Raw genomic sequence first — 13,701 nt, forward strand, 5'->3', positions numbered from 1 at the left:
AAATGAGAATCTCCTCAGTCCAGGCGACTGACTCCAAGCTGGCTGGTCATAGTTAGTGTACTGTGCACAATTAAATAAAGGGTGATTTGGTGAAGGGATACCAGCCTCTGTGTAGTTATTTCAAGAGACAACGTGTCAGATTAGCTCAGAAAAGGGAAGAGAATGAGAGCATGGGACAAAAAATGGAAAAAACTTGGGACATTAGGCACAGCTGAGTTTTGGGAGCAATGAGGAATTTGGGATTGATGGTTTGTGGCATTCTGCAACACAGTGGATTCACATCAGTTTGTGCCTGGATATATTGTTCACTCAATTTTGGACAATGCAGCACAGAGGGGGCCATTCTACCCATTAAGGCTATGCACAGTTCCTGAAAGAGCTATCTAAAATGACAGTACAGTGGCTCAGTGGTTAGCACTACTGCCTCACAGATCCAGGTTCGATTCCAGCCTTGGGTGACTGTCTGTGTGGAGTTTGCACGTTCTCCCCATGTCTGTGTGGGTTTCCACCAGATGCTCCAGGTTCCTTCCACAGTCCAAAGATGTACAGGTTAGATGGATTGACCATGCTACATTGCCCCATAGCATCCAAGGATGTGCAAGCTAGGTAGGTTAGCCATGGTAAATGTGGGGTTTTAGGGATAGTGTGGGATGTTCTTCAGAGGGCCAGTGCTGCCTTCGTGGGCCAATGCACTTTCTGCATTGTAGGGATTCTGATTCTATCCATGCGTCCAACTAGCCCCTACTCTTTCCCGTAACCCTGCTGTCCTTACGATGCAGAATAGTCGCTATGATCAATCAATTAGTCTGACAGTATAATGGAAGCTCGTGCTGTACCTGTCCTGGGAGTACTTGATTCACAGTAGCTTACTTTAAATTTGAAAGAGTAGAGAGAACTTTCTTCTGTATCTACCCCTGTACTATACCTGTCATGGGAGTGTTTGGTGGACCTGTTGAGGGAGATTTACTTTCAGCTTAAAAGAATAGAGTGAGCTTTACTCTGTATCCAACACCGTGCTGTCCCTGTTCTGGGAGTATTTGATACAGATAGTGTACAGCAAATCTTACATTCAGTTTAAAATAGTAGAGGGAACCTTACTTTCTATTTACCCACGTGCTGTACTTGTACTGGGAGTGTTTAAGACAGGGACAGAGTGAGGGAGCTTTAAGGTGTATCTAATCATATGCTGTCCCTGATAGGAGCAGTGTAGCGAGAGTGTTATTTCCAGTTTAAAAGAGTAGACGACGTTTTGCTCTGTACCTAACTCTGTGCTGCACCCGTCCTGGGAGGATATGATGGACTTGTCGAGAGAGGTTTACTTTTAGTTTGAAAGAGTAGAGGGAACTTTACTCTGTATCTGACCCCATGCTGTACCTGTCCTGATGTGGAGATACTGGTGTTGGACTGGGTTGGACAAGGTCAAAAATCACACGTCACCAGGTTATAATCCAACGGGTTTATTTGACAACACTAGCTTTTGGAGTGCTGCTCCTTCATCAGGTTGTGGAGGTGCTGGTGTTGGACTGGGATGGATAAACTTAAAAATCACACAACACCTTCATAGTTGTGCTCCGAAAGCTTGTACTTCCAAATAAATTTGTTGGACTATAACCTGATGTGTGATTTTTAACTTTGTTCTTCATCAGGTGTTAGTGAGAGAGGAAGACCTTAGACACAGAATTTATAAGGAAAAGATCAAAGTGTCATACAACTCATGCAAACAAATTGAACATACGTAAGATGACTCTTAAATCTTTAATCAGTTAGAATGGAGATGCAGGTTTTGATTGAATAATATGCAAACCCCAGAAATTCTTTCATTTCACTGCCCTGAGACATTTTCAGGTGTTATTAATATAAAGGAAGTGACACCTACAGTCAGACAGTGCATTTTAGGCATGAGGTCTTGTTTGGAGTCTGTCTGTGTCTTTTATTTCCAAAGTAGAAATTTACAAAATGCCACATTGACTGACTATCTGCAAATTGTGTGCTAACATATACCTGCAAATACAAATCTGAAAAGCAAATTCACCTCACAGATTTATGTGTGCATGTGAGGAGAGGGGAAGAGAGAGAGTCACACACACACTGTCCCCCTCTTTCACGTGCGCGCGCGCGCACACACACACACACACATATAAGTCTGTGGGGTGAATTTGCATTTGCAGACTTGTATTTGCAGGTATATTTTTGTTCAAAAAGCACACAATTTGTAGACAGTCAGACAATGTGGCATTTTATAAACTCCTACTTTGGAAATAAAAGATAAAGACTCCAAGCAAAACCTCACGCCTAAAATACATTGTCTGACTTGAGGTTTCACCTTTATATTGATAATACCTTACGTATATTCAATTTGTTCGCATGAGTTGTATGACCTTTTGATCTTTTCCTAATAAATTCTGTGTCTAATGGCTTCCTCTCTCACTAACACCTAATGAAGGAGCAGTGCTGCAAAAGCTAGTGTTTTCAAATAAACCCATAGGACTATAATCTGGTACCTTCCTACAAGTGGTTGATAGGAACAATATTAAGAAGGGAACTTTATTTACAGTTTATAAGAATAGAGGGAGCTTTTCTTTGAATATAACCCAGTGCTATCCCTGTCCTGGAAGTGTTTGATGGATGCAGTATTGAGGGAGTTATGCTTTAGGTTAAAAGAGTACAGCAAGTTTTATCTCCAGTTTAAGAGTAGAGGAAGCTTTACTCTGTACCTGATCCCTTGCTGTACCTGTCCTAGAAGTGCCAAATGTGGACAGTGTAGTAATCAATTAATAATGATGGAAGAATGCAAACTAAATGGATCTTACCCTTTCTCTTATCTCATAAAATGTGTGTGACAACATGACAGGGAGATAGTTTGGGCTTTGGAGAAATGGATGATCTGTTAATGAAATTGATGCTATTGCATTCAATACATAAACACATCCATTCTCAGCTTGGACTTGTGTGGCCAGCATTTCCTGCTTTTGTTCCTAAATTATGATTCTGTTTTGTTGAATGCAGGATCTCCGATTACATGGACCTATCTACCACTGATGTTGTAGGGAAAAACTGTTATCACTTCATTCACGCTGAGGATGTTGAAGGAATCAGGCATAGCCACCTGGACTGTAAGTATCTCCATTTTCTTGATCTTTGGATATTTTTTGTGAGGCACTGTTAAGAGTTATTGTCAGGCATTAATTAATTAGAATGCTAGCGAATCGTTTAACAGTGCTAAGAGATTGCTTGTCATGGTGCTATTTAGATTAAGAGCAAAGGTTTTTTTTAGTGTAACCTGTGGTCGAAGAAAGTTTTTAAAAATGTGCTCTAGATTCTGTAGTGTATTGAAAATTGGAATGTACATTTTGTTCATTTGAAGCTACCATACACACATGTATCGCAGAGGGAGTCCACAACAGGAAAGATAAAAGCGAAGGTGCTTGTTTGTATAGGTTTTATGTGTGGCTGTTTTCGTACCAAGAATATCGCAGATGAACCCCATCCACACACCCTCCCCCCAAGACAGACACACACACACACACCGAGCAGAGTGCAAGGGAGGAGGAACTCTTTTTAGTTATATTCTAGTTATAACTTAATATCTTCTGTAACTCAAAATGGTGCTGGAGCAACAGATTACAGTTTTCATTATATTTGTTAAATACAAGTGACAATAAATTCAATACTGTTCAGGCCCTGTAACTCCAATGTGATGGTAATACTTTTATTTTGTTGCTTTAAGGTTAATGCCACCACTAGGTGGAGCAACATGCACATGCAGATTAAAATCAATGCAAGGCTACATCATGATAAGGAGTGGTCTCAAAGTTACAACAGTTACTGAGTTGGAAAACTACAACTAACTTCCTAGAATACAGAGTAGGACACTGAAAGGAGGGAAAGTTCTATTCTAGAAGTTACATTTAGTGGAGATTTTGACCTGTGAATGTGCAGATGTGTATGAAAGAGACAAACAAAGAACAAAGTGCATCAGGTAACAGAGAGCAGACAGGTAATGAAGCACGGGCAAATAGTGGGATGCAGGTAGGTAGTAGAACATAGGTAGCTAGAGGGGTATGGACAGCAAGCTGATTTCAGATTGGGATGGTGGAGCACTGAGCTGAACCTCTAGCAAGCTCATGGCAGGGCAGTGAGTTGACATTAGTGGAAATACACACACGTCTAGCATCACAGGTGAAACGTTCTTCCTGTCCTCATACACATCCCTGACACCAGGACAATTGAGTGCCAACAACTTCCTGTACCACTGTGGTATCAGGATATACACTTGGAATGTGGGTGTCGCTGCCTCACTTAGCAGTTGCTGCCCATCCCTAGTTGCCCCTTGAGAAGATGGTGGTGAGCTGCCTTCTTGAACTGCGGCTGTCCATGAGATGTAGGGACACCTATAGTGCTGTTAGGGAGGGAGTTTCAGCATTTTGACCCAGTGATATATCCCCAAGTGAGGATGGAGAGTGACTCAAAGAGGAACTTGCAAGAATGGTATTCTATGTACCTGCTGCTCTTGTCCTTCTCAGTGATAGAGGTTGAGGTTTTGGAAGGTACCGTTGGAGTAGTCTGGAAGAGCTGTTACAGCTTTCTGTTGATGGCACATGTTGCTGCTAACAAATGTCCCTGGTAGGGGGAATGAATGTTGAAGGTGCTGGATGTGGTGCTGATCAAGTAAGCTGCTTCATCCTGGATGGTGTAAAGACTGCAATGTTGTTAGAGCTGCTCTCATTCAGGCTGGTGGAGAGTATTCCATTACATTCCTGTCTTGTGCTTTGCAGATTGTGGACAGGTTTTGGGATGTCTAATTCACTGCTTTACCTGTCCTGGGAGTGTTTGGATTGAGACAAATGTTTGGGGACAGTGTCGGGAGTGCTTTATTTTCAGTTTTAAAGAGTAGAAAAGACTTTACTGTGTGGTATCTGGGATCATGTGTAGGCCAAACCAGGTAAGGATGATAGACTTCATTTCCTAAAGGACATTCGTGAACCCAAAGTGATGAGTTCTTAAAAACATCATTAATAGTTGTCATGGTTACCATTACTGAGACTAGCTTTTAATTACATATTTATTAATTGAATTTATAATCCCCAGCTCTTGTCTTGAACCCACATTACCAGAGCATTAGCCTGGGGCCTATTCCACCATCACTCCCACATTTGATTTTGGTCTGATTTGAGTTAGAGAGAGGAGTTGGTGCCCAGGAAAAGGATTTACAAGGGAAGAGGGTGAGAGGGAAGTGGTAAGCAATTATTTGGAGCCCTTTTTATTGTATTGTAAAATGCTGCCAGGAACAGAGTTTTTTTTTTAAGTCTTCTGTTCATCACACATAAACTCCCACAAGGAATAAAGATATATCCATCACAATTTGTCTCAACTGTAATCAATAGCACTCACTGAAGTGGGAAGCTTCGGCAGGATTCAAGACTTAAATCTGTTTTGTTGTTGCAGTATTAAAATGGAGCATTTGCTAAATTGGATTTAAAGCTTTTTATTTCTGCACTGTCACAATTCAGCCCATCAATCACTGAATCCCACTACTAGAGCCAAGCAGGAGAGACTCTTTGACAGGCGAGGTGAAGCAAAGAGAATGAGGGAGGACAGCAATGGGGAGAAAGACAGAGAATGTGTGTGTGAGAGAGTTGAACACAGATGTAAATGTGTGTCAGAATGAAGGCAGATTAACAAGAACAAAGAATGATTGGGAGAAATAAGTTGAAAGATAATGTATCAAAAGCGTTCCTCTAGCCCCATCACACTGTTCCCACTCCACTCAGTGCTCAGTGTTTCTGATCTTATCTCTACTGATATTAAACCAACTCCCTCACACTGTCACCCATCAACACCCTTCTCTTTTCCAGCACCCTGTGATACTGCCCGTACCTCAACTGATATTAACCCAGCTCCCACAGAGTCACACAGTAACCTCCCTGTCTCCCTGAGCACCCTGTATTACTGATTTTAATACCACTGACACTAATCCAACATCCTCACTGTGTCATTCAGTAACCCCTCTCCCCCACTACCATGTTACTGATTGCATCCCTACTGATGTTAATCCAGCTCCCCAATAGTCATTCTGCAAGCTCTTTCCTCCAGTGCTGTATATTGACTGTATCTCTACCAATATTAATCCAGCCCCCTTCCCTCTGCAACCCCCCTCCCACCCACCTTTCTTTGACATTAACAATCTCTTGCTTTTCTTCCTCCACAGTGTTAAACAAGGGGCAGGTGGTCACCAAGTATTATCGCTGGATGCAAAAGAACGGAGGTTACATGTGGGTGCAGTCCAGTGCAACCATCTCGATCAATGTCAAGAATGGAAACGAGAAGAACATCATCTGGGTCAACCATGTGCTGAGGTGAGTCTAACCCTGGGTGAGCCTGCAGTCTGTGCCAATGTAACACAACTGGTGGGTAGAATTGGGAATCAAGAACTGAGCTTCACCAAGTCTCCACCCACCCTGATGATGAAGGAGGGGCCAAGAAATCATGATACTGATCCCTGACTCCACGCACTCAAAAGCGCATTATCTAGCCATGTACTTTGTTACTCTTTACGGGATCTTGCTATGCATGAACAGCTCCTGCTCATTTTCCTCATTACAACACTTCCAAAGCACTTCATTGGCTTTGATGCTCTTTTTGATCGTCCTGAAGTGTTAAGGAGATGCAACCCTTGCTTATCTTATTGATGCCTGAGACACTGTGACCAGGAAAGCCTACCCTTCCCTTCCTTTCTCTAAACACAACCTTCCCACTCCCTTTCCACAGCCACACTCTCCCAGGTGAACCTAAGCTGGGTCAAATTCCTAAAACTCATTCCCTAACAGTATTGTGGGTGTCCCTATCCAAATTAGAGTCGAGAGTGTGGTGCTGGAAAAGTAAGTAGGTCAGGCAGCATCTGAGGAGCAGGAAAATCGACATTTCAGGCAAAAGCCCTTCATCACTTTCGCCAGTCCAAATTAGTGTCAGAGTCACAGAGTCATACAGCACAGAATCAGTCCCTCCAACCCAACTCAACCATGCTGAACTAATCCTATTTGCCTCTATTTGGTCCATACCCCTCTAAACCTTTCTTATTCATGCACCTGTCCAAATGTCGTTTAAATGTTGTAATTGTACCTGCCTCTAGCACTTTCCCTGGCAGCTTGTTCTACCTACAAACCATCCTCTGCATGAAAAAGCTGCCCCTCAGGTCCCTTTTAAATCTTTCCCCTCTTAGCTTAAACCTATCCCTCTAGTTTTGGATTCCCCTGGGGAAATGACCTTGGCCATTCACCATATCCATCCCCTTGTGATTTTATAAACTTCTATAAGATTATCCCTCAGCCCGATGCTCAAGGGAAAAAGAGTCCCAGCCTATCCAGCCTCTCTCTATAACTCAACTTTTCCAGTCCCGGTAACAACCTTGTAAATCTTCTTTGCAACTTTTTTTTTGCGCAGCAGCAGTTCTAGAAGGCACTTCACCCCACCGTCTTTGCCAGGGTAACTAGGGAGGGCTATAAATGCCTGCCCATCTTAATCAAGTCCATACTCCTAAAGGAATTTTTTTTATAAAGGAGGCAGAGAAGAAAACCCCCATTGAGGGCCCATTTGGAATTAACTTTGCACTTCTATCCAGGCAATAGAAACTAGCTCTGGGACTGAATGTTATTCATAAGATACTTGCCCATTTTCATGATGTAGTCTTTGCCACAGTAAGCCCCCAATCTAGCTGTCTCTTTTTTATCAAATTCAAATTCCACCCTCTGCCATGGTGGGATTTGAACCCGGATCATAGTGTCATAGAGATGTACAGCATGGAAACAGACCCTTCGGTCCAACCCGTCCATGCCGAGTGGATATCCCAACCCAATCTAGTCCCACCTGCCAGCGCCCGGTCCATATCCCTCCAAACCCTTCCTATTCATATACCCATCCAAATGCCTCTTGAATGTTGCAATTGTACCAGCCTCCACTACTTCCTCTGGCAGCTCATTCCATACACGTACTACCCTCTGTGTGAAAAAGTTGCCCCATAGGTCTCTTTTATATCTTTCCCCTCTCACCCTAAACCTATGCCCTCTGGTTCTGGACTCCCCGACTCCTATTTGCCTATTTACCTTATCCATGCCACTCATAATTTTGTAAACCTCTATAAGGTCACCCCTCAGCCTCCGACACTCCAGGGAAAACAGCCCCAGCCTGTTCAGCCTCTCCCTGTAGCTCAGATCCTCCAACCCTGGCAACATCCTTGTAAATCTTTTCTGAACCCTTTCAAGTTTCACAACATCTTTCCGATAGGAAGGAGACCAGAATTGCACGCAATATTCCAACAGTGGCCTAACCAATGTCCTGTTCAGCCGCAACATGACCTCCCAATTCCTGTACTCAATACGCTGACCAATAAAGGAAAGCATACCAAATGCCTTCTTCACTATTCTATCTACCTGCAACTCTACTTTCAAGGAGCTATGAACCTGCACTCCAAGGTCTCTTTGTTCAGCAACACTACCTAGGACCTTACCATTAAGTATTTAAGTCCTGCTAATATTTGCTTTCCCAAAATGCAGCACCTCGCATTTATCTGAATTAAACTCCATCTGCCACTTCTCAGCCCATTGGCACATCTGGTCAAGATCCTGTTGTAATCTGAGGTAACCCTCTTCGCTGTCCACTACACCTCCAATTTTGGTGTCATCTGCAAACTTACTAACTGCACCTCTTATGCTCGCATCCAAATCATTTATGTAAATGACAAAAAGTAGAGGGCCCAGCACCGATCCTTGTGGCACTCCACTGGTCACAGGCCTCCAGTCTGAAAAACAACCCTTCACCACCACCCTCTGTCTTCTACCTTTGAGCCAATTCTGTATCCAAATGGCTAGTTCTCCCTGTATTCCATGAGATCTAGTCTTGCTAATCAGTCTCCCTTGGGGAACCTTGTTGAACGCCTTACTGATCTAGTGCTCTGCCCTCATCAATCCTCTTTGTTACTTCCTCAAAAAACTCAATCAAATTTGTGAGACATGATTTCCCACATACAACTATGTTGACTATCCCTAATCAGTTCTTTCCTTTCCAAATACTCGTAAATCCTGTCCCTCAGGATTCTCTCCAACAACTTGCCCACCACCGACGTCAGGCTCACTGGTCTGTAGTTCCCTGGCTTGTCCTTACCACCCTTCCTAAACAGTGGCACCACGTTAGCCAACCTCCAGTTTTCTGGCACCTCACCTGTGACTATCGATGATGCAAATATCTCAGCATGTGGCCCAGCAATCACTTCTCTAGCTTCCCACAGAGTTCTAGGGTTCACCCGATCAGGTCCTGGGGATTTTTCCACTTTTATGCGTTTCAAGACATCCAGCACTTCCTCCTCTGTAATCTGGACATTTTGCAAGATGTCACCATCTATTTCCCTACAGTCTATATCTTTCATATCCTTTTCCACAATAAATACTGATACAAAATACTCATTTAGTATCTCTGAAGAGAAAATGAGGTCTGCAGATGCTGGAGATCAGAGATGGAAATGTGTTGCTGGAGAAGCGCAGCAGGTCAGGCAGCATCTAGGGAACAGGAGAATCGACGTTTCGGGCATTAGCCCTTCTTCTTGATTCCTGAAGAAGGGCTAATGCCCGAAACGTCGATTCTCCTGTTCCCTAGATGCTGCCTGACCTGCTGCGCTTCTCCAGCAACACATTTCCATCTCATTTAGTATCTCCCCCATTTCACAAAGGCCGCCTTGCTGATCTTTGAGGGGTCCTATTTTCTCCCTAGTTACCCTTTTGTCCTTAATGTAAAAACTCTTTGGATTCTCCTTAATTCTACTTGCCAAAGCTATCTCATGTCCCCTTTTTGCCCTCCTGATTTCCCTCTTAAGTATACTCCTACTACCTTTATACTCTTGTAAGGATTCACTCGATCTATCCTGTCTATACCTTACATATGCTTTCTTCTTTTTCTTAACCAAACCCTCAATTTCTTTGGTCATCCAGCATTCCCTATACCTACCTGCCTTTCCTTTCATCCTAATAGGAATATACTTTCTCTGGATTCTCGTTATCTCATTTCTGAAGGCTTCCCATTTTCCAGCCGTCCCTTTACCTGCAAACATCTACCCCCGATCAGCTTTCAAAAGTTCTTGCTTAATACCGTCAAAATTGGCCTTTCTCCAATTTAGAACTTCAACTTTTAGATCTGGTCTATCCTTTTCCATCATTAGTTTAAATCTAATAGAATGATGGTTGCTGGCCCCAAAGTGCTCCCCCACTGACACCTCATTCACCTGCCCTGCCTTATTTCCCAAGAGTAAGTCAAGTTTTGCACCTTCTCTAGTAGGTACATCCACATAATGAATCAGAAAATTGTCTTGCAAACACTTAACAAATTCCTCTCCATCCAAACCCTTAACACTATGGTAGTCCCAATCTATGTTTGGAAAGTTAAAATCCCCTACCATAACCACCCTACTTTTCTTACAGATAGCTGAGATCTCTTTACAAGTTTGTTTCTCAATTTCCCTCTGACTAATGGGGGTCTATAATACAATCCCAATAAGATTATCATCCCTTTCTTATTTCTCAGTTCCACCCAAATAACTTCGCTGGATATATCTCCGGGAATATCCTCCCTCAGCACAACTGTAATGCTATCCCTTATCAAAAATGCCACCCCCCGCCACCTCTCTTGCCTCCCTTTCTATCCTTCCTGTAGCATTTGTATCCTGGAACATTAAGCTGCCAGTCCTGCCCATCCCTGAGCCATGTTTCTGTAATTACTATGATATCCCAGTCCCATGTTCCTAACCATGCCCTGAGTTCATCTGCCTTCCCTGTTAGGCCTCTTGCATTGGAAATAAATGCAGTTTAATTTATTAGTCCTACCTTGTCCCTGCCTGCACTGACTGTTTGACTCGCTTCTGTTCTTAACTGTACCAGTCTCAGATTGATCTCTTTCCTCACTATCTCCCTGGGTTGCACCCCCCATTTTACTAGTTTAAATCCTCCCGAGCAGCTCTAGCAAATCTCCTTGCCAGTATAGTAGTCCCCTTCCAATTTAGGTGCAATCCGTCCTTCTTGTACAGGTCACTTCTACCCCAAAAGAGATTCCAATGATCCAAAAATGTGAATCCTTCCCCCATACACAGCTCCTCAGCCATGCATTCATCTGCTCTATCTCCTATTCCTGCCCTCACTAGCTCATAGCACTGGGAGTAATCCAGATATTACTACTCTCGAGGACCTCCTTTTTAAATTTCTGCCTAACTCTCTGTAATCTCCCTTCAGAATCTCAACCTTTTCCCTTCCTATGTCGTTGGTTCCAGTGTGGACAATGACCTCTTGCTGGCCCCTCTCCCCCGTGACAACATTCTGCACCCTCTCTGAGACATCCTTGAACCTGGCACCAGGGAAGCAATGCACCATTCTGCTTTTTTACTGCTGGCCATAGAAACCTGTCTGTACCTCGAACTAGATGGAACCTGATGTACCCCTCATTGCATTAGAGCCAGCCTCCATACCAGAAACTTGGCTATTCGTGCTACATTCCCCTGAGAATCCATCACCCCCAACATTTTCCAAAACAGTATACCTGTTTGAAATGGGTGTAGCCACATAAGACTCCTGTACTAGCTGCCTACCTCTCATACCTTTCCTGGAGTTAACCCATCTATGTGACTGTATCTGAGACTTTCACCCCTTCCTATAACTGCCATCCATCCCATACTATTGCTGTTGCAAATTCCTCATTGCTTCTAACTGTCTCTCCAACCAATCCATTCGATCTGATAAGATTCGCAGCCAGCAGCATTTATGGCAGATATAATTCGCAGTAACCCTTAAACTCTCTTTAAACTCCCACATCTGACAAGAAGTGCATATCACTCTATTAAAGGCCTTTTGCTCCTTCACAATCTACAGACCCAGAAAATAACACTGTCTTATTCCTCTACAAACTTTGCCCGTTATATTATAGTTATGGCTTATATTTTAAGTTTAATCAAGAGACCTATCTCCAAAAACATATAATCAAGAAAGAACCTACTCTACTCACTACTGCAGATTCTCTGTAGGCCACACTTAAAACAACAATTAACTTATCTGATTTTGTGCTGTGAACTTCGCCCAACAGTTCCTCCAAGATCAGTTGTGAATTTCACCAATAATTTTCCCAGGTGCACTCCGATGCCACCAAAACATTATCTGGGTCTCTGGATTAGGAGTCCAGTTGCCTCGCCCTCAAGCTCCCTTTTAAGTCTAATACAGATTCTGTGCATCCAACAACACTTGTTTAGGGGCTCACTGGGTGGGAGCTGGTTAATTCTTGTCCTGGTTAGAGTGGCTATCATAATGCCACTGAATCCCAGAGGCAGAGTGTACGTATCTCTATGGTGTTAAGGAAGCTTGATTCACTTGGTAGCACTCCCATCATCTGGGCCAGAGGAGCAGGAGAAGAGGATCATTCAGCCCATGTCACGCCATTTGGTTAGAATGCCGCTGACTCCAATTACCCATCTCGATTCCTCCTATCTAACTAATACCATACCAAAGTTGAAAATCTCATTTAATATCTTTAAAATTTTGAAATCTATCGAATTCTATCAAATTGAACAAACTCAATGACTGAGCCTCTTCTAGGATAGAGGAATCCAAAGATTCACTATCTCTGAGTAAAGAAATTCTTCCTTGTCTCAGTCCCAAATGGATTCCCATTTAATCTAAGACTGTGTTCCCTGGTAGTAGAATTCCAACCTGGGGGAGCATCCTATCCCCATTCACCCTGTCATGCTTTATAAGAATTCTGCATGCTTCAATGAAATCACTCCTCATTCTTTGAAATTCAGGAGAATACAGCCTCAGTATCTCCACCATTCAATATCCCACTATTCCAGTGATTAATCTGATGAACCTCTATTGTACCCCCTCCATGGCACATACAGTAACTTATTTTTTCAAATTACCTGCTTAAAATCAGTGTTTTAATACAGCTTTATTATTTAAGGTTTGTTTGCTGTCATATTTACAGTCACAGTATTAATTTATAACCTAGCCACGGCCCTGGCTTTTTCCTTCTAGAATTACCTCCATTTCTCTTTATCCTTGCTTTCCCTTCCCCCACTTCAAAGGCTTCTCACCTGGGCTTTACTTCCCTCTGTCATTGCTGTCCCCTGTCTTGGCCTGTCTCCCTGCTGACCAGCCTCCCATCCCTGGCCTTCTGGTCTTGTTTCTTCTCACTGGCCTCCTCCCCCTGCCCTTTGTTCATGCTTTTATTTTCAGATGTGTGGTTCTCCTAGCTATTGTTCTCAACTCTCACTGAAGGGCTTCCACTAGTGACAGAAGCTGCTGCCCTGACCAACTTCTGTCACGAATGATATTCAGTCAACTAAAAAAAATTAGGCAAATGTATTTCTTTAAAATGCTGTATTGTACATAGACTATACTTTATTGTATTTCTTTTATTTCAACTAGGAATGCACAGTTTTGTACATGTATAGAACAGTATTTCAACTTGTGGATTTTTTTCCTGGCAAAACTGTCCAAATGTTTCTAAGACTCACTTAAAGTCACTTTAACAAAATTGCTCACTTGGACGTAAAATTTATTTCAAACTAATAGATTAAAATGGCACAGTACAAAAGAGAAACAGCCTCCACTCTCAGCCCTCTCATTACACATTGTGAAGCTTAATTACACTATTTTCCCATCATATTGTTTCTTAAAT

The 13,701-nt window shown here is 42.8% G+C and overlaps 1 protein-coding gene across 4 annotated transcripts in view; it reads left to right on the forward strand.

The window, feature by feature from the left end:
• The window catches only part of LOC122542817 (neuronal PAS domain-containing protein 3-like), a 441,402-nt gene that overhangs the window by 419,931 nt on the left and 7,770 nt on the right, over nt 1-13,701 (forward strand). For all 4 annotated transcript variants that reach the window (XM_043680887.2, XM_043680884.2, XM_043680886.2 and 1 more), the window contains 2 exons: nt 3,007-3,113; nt 6,209-6,356. In XM_043680887.2, the coding sequence (XP_043536822.1) occupies nt 3,007-3,113; nt 6,209-6,356 (255 nt within the window). The remainder of the gene's footprint in view (nt 1-3,006; nt 3,114-6,208; nt 6,357-13,701) is intronic.

Source organism: Chiloscyllium plagiosum, unplaced genomic scaffold (assembly GCF_037043375.1).
Source record: "Chiloscyllium plagiosum isolate Xiang-an unplaced genomic scaffold, Cpla_swu_hap1 HiC_scaffold_47, whole genome shotgun sequence".
Taxonomy (NCBI): Eukaryota; Metazoa; Chordata; class Chondrichthyes; order Orectolobiformes; family Hemiscylliidae; genus Chiloscyllium; species Chiloscyllium plagiosum.